The sequence below is a fragment of the Bubalus kerabau genome, chromosome 1 (genome assembly GCF_029407905.1).
Source record: "Bubalus kerabau isolate K-KA32 ecotype Philippines breed swamp buffalo chromosome 1, PCC_UOA_SB_1v2, whole genome shotgun sequence".
NCBI lineage: Eukaryota > Metazoa > Chordata > Mammalia > Artiodactyla > Bovidae > Bubalus > Bubalus kerabau.
The window spans coordinates 149,103,763-149,107,143 of record NC_073624.1 but is presented as its reverse complement, the minus strand read 5'-3'; the positions used below and the strand labels follow the sequence as shown (position 1 = coordinate 149,107,143).

Genomic DNA, 3,381 nt, shown 5'->3' with positions numbered 1-3,381 from the left:
CAATCCCTCCCAGAATCAGGGTCTTTTCCAATGAGTCAACCCTTCACATGAGGTGGCCAAAGTATTGGAGTTTCAGCTTTAGCATCAGTCCTTCCAATGAACACCCAGGACTGATCTCCTTTAGAATGGACTTGTTGGATCTCCTTGCAGTCCAAGGGACTCTCAAGAGTCTTCTTCAACACCACAGTTCAAAAGCCATCAATTCTTCGGTGCTCAGCTTTTTTTTTTTTTTTTTTCACTGAATATCTATGGATTTTATTTGACTTATATTTCAACATACAATATACACACAGAAAATACAAGTGGCCACCAAAGAACATTTATCTCCTGCATTCCTTCTGATGACATCACTCATGACTTTGAATCCTACTGGATGAAGGATGTTCCAGGATCCATCTCACACCTAAGCCCTCAGGTTGCAGGGGATCAACGTATAAGCAGTCTGTGGACAACCCGCTCTTGCACTGCTCTACCACACAATGTTAGTTTTCTAATGAAAACAAAAAATGGATTTCAGGAACCATGCTGACTTTTTTTATTTTTTTTGCCTCTGTTTTAAATGGAGCCATAGGAATGGTTCTGTGTCTTGTTTGTACAAAAAAGAAATAAGGCTGCTCTACTCCAGTTAGCTTGTGAGAACTGTGCCAAGCACGAAGATCTCCTCCCAGATCAATGGATTTCTGCCTGGGAAACTGGACTGACCCCAGGGAGTGGCAGCTCCAACAGAGGAGGGTCAGCGAGGCTGCCCGTCACTTGCACTGTTCATGGTCTGTGTAGTCATCCATGTCCACATCAGAGTCAAAGAGCGAGTGTCCTGTGAAATCTGTGTCTGGGGTTCTGGAAAAACTGTTCTCTGCTCCCTCGTCTTCAAAGGTGTCTGTCCTTGAGTAAAAGCTGAAATCCAGCAGGGGCGTGTGTGTTTTGCTCCCGTCACTGCTCTCCTCTGACTCATAGATGGTGTTGTCATCATCATGGTGCCACTCAGGCCAGAATTTTCTCCTTATCCTCTCACAGTACATAGCGAGATTGATCAGCTCACCTTTAATCAGCCGTTCAGGTCTTGTCCCAGGTAAGGTCCACATTGCCTGGGCCAAGTGTCCAAAGACAGTAGCATCGAGGGTGGAGAGCTTGGGCCCCATGATGTACTTCTTGTCACCCAGAAGCCCTGCTAAAGACCGCATGTCCTTCTCCATCAGCATGTAAATCTCCTCCTCGGAGAAGCGGCCAATGCCGTGGCCATGCATCTCGCGTTTCACGATTCCTTTCGTTATGTGGCACACGACCCACCTCAGCAGGTTACTGAAGGGACCGCCACCACTAAGAGAGAGCATCTTCCGGGTCTCATTGAGATTGTCCACCCACTGGCAATAAGCTAAGGTCCAGTAGAAATGCTCCTCCACCATCTTAGTCACTGCCCTGGAGATGGCTCTTTCATGAGGACCAAGGTTTTTGTTTAAATTCACTCCAAGTTTCTCTTCCAGAAAGTCAATTATGAATTCTGTCCCGGAAACTTTTTCATGATTATATTCAATCCAAGGCATTTTCCCTTGAGCAGAGAGTTTTCCACCAAAATAATTCTGATAGGGTAAGTCAGCCATCCTTAAATAAGTTTCCATTTTCAAACAGAAAGGAGATAAACTGGGGACACCATTGTTAGGTCTTGCAAACTGATGCAAAATAATAGCATCTTTGGAGTCAATCTCTTGCTGTTTCCTGGGGCCGCGCGGAGCTCCCCCGAGACACCGCCCCGCACGAGCCAGTGACCAGGGCCCGGGCCAGGTCGCAAATTACATTGTTCTGGCCATCGGGAAAGCGCTGTGTCTTTGCAGAACTTATAAAAACACTCTTATCACGGTACACGGTTACCTGGGTCTTGGCCATGTGCCCCTGGAGAGATGTCTGGTTTAACAAATAACAGCAAAAGTGTACCCTAGAGAGACTTACCCTCTGAGAGACACAGCCCAAGTCCCTCAGCTTTCTTTATAGTCCAACTCTCACATCCATACATGACTACTGGAAAAACCATAGCCTTGACTAGATGGACCTTTGTTGGCAAAGTAATGTCTCTGCTTTTTAATATACTATCTAGGTTGGTCATAACTTTCCTTCCAAGGAGCAAGCATCTTTTAATTTCACGGCTGCAGTCACCATCTGTAGATAGATACATTTCCTAGCTCTGTCCACTAAGAGAATCTAGAAGCACTGACATTCAGTAGTAACAAGCATACTTCATGCCCAGATCTTGGTTTCTAAATATCATCGTCCAGTACAAGGAACCAGGTTCCAGTAAAAGGAACTCTATGTCTGGGACAGGAAAAATGCAAAATGAACCTAAAGCATTTGTGGTACCAGGAAGTAAGAAAGTGGCCCCACGTGGGCCCAACATGCACTGAAGAGGCCCCATGCCTTGCAGTGCCAAGCTCTGATGCTGACTTGGCAAGGTAAGAGACAATCTGGACTTTGTCTGCTCCCAAGGACCTGCCTCCGCTCCCCAAAGCCTTACTGTGGGGCCCAGACCAGACTTCAAGCACCTGGAAGAGCTGCCTCCAGCAGTGGTTAGCAGGGACACGGCCACTTCAGGAATCACAGGGACCAACATGAATAGACTCAGGGGCTTTGATCAGGGAGGGGCCACTTGGTCCCCAAACCCCTAAGGCCCAGTGTGGCCAGCCTGCAGCCAAATGGAAGAGCTGCAGCCAAGATGCTCCCTGGCCTACGGCACCTCGGGCCCTCTCTGAACCTCAGCTTCCTTATCTGTAAATGGGATAAAGTCTGAAACAGTGGGGAGGGCCAGACAGGCCTGCATTCAAACCCCAGGTCTGAGCCTCAATCCTGGGTGAGTTCCTCAGCCTATTGGAACCCCAGATATATCATCTGTAGAGGGGACTGGATAAGAGCACTCACCCTCTGGCAGATGAGTGCTAGAGGAAATGTACATAAAGTCCCTGGCATAGAGCAGGGCTCAGTAAGCAGGAGTTATCATTATTATTTCATAGGCCTGTTCTGAGGATTAGATCCAGAGAGATGATGTGCATGCAAAGGCTTGGTGAAATACAGTGAACGAATGGTAGCAATTACCACTTATCACTGTGTCCTCCTCTGCCTGGGCCTCACCCCCTCCTTCTCTTTTTCTCTGTCTAGTTTACTTTTTTCTTCTCTTGAGCTCTCTTCCTCTAGTCCTTCCCCTCTCCTCCTGGCCCCACGACCTTTATTTATTTTTTTTTTTAATTTATATTCATTTATTTGGTTGCCCTGAGTCTTAGTTGCGGCATCTGGGATCTTCAGTTGTGGCATGCGGGATCCAGTTGCCTGACCGGGGATCGAACCTGGGCTCCCTGAACTAGGAGCTTGGAGTCTTAGCCACTGGGCCACCAGGGGAGT

The 3,381-nt window shown here is 47.6% G+C and overlaps 1 protein-coding gene across 1 annotated transcript; it reads right to left on the bottom strand.

Moving 5' to 3' along the window:
• Positions 1-225: 225 nt before the first annotated feature.
• Positions 226-1,922, bottom strand: LOC129641826 (failed axon connections homolog). Its single transcript, XM_055566418.1, has 2 exons — positions 1,867-1,922; positions 226-1,713 (listed from the first exon to the last, which is right to left on the bottom strand). The coding sequence occupies exon 2, from the start codon at positions 1,614-1,616 to the stop codon at positions 750-752; it is 867 nt and encodes a 288-aa protein (XP_055422393.1). The 5' UTR covers positions 1,617-1,713; positions 1,867-1,922; the 3' UTR covers positions 226-749.
• Between the last annotated feature and the right edge of the window lie 1,459 nt (positions 1,923-3,381).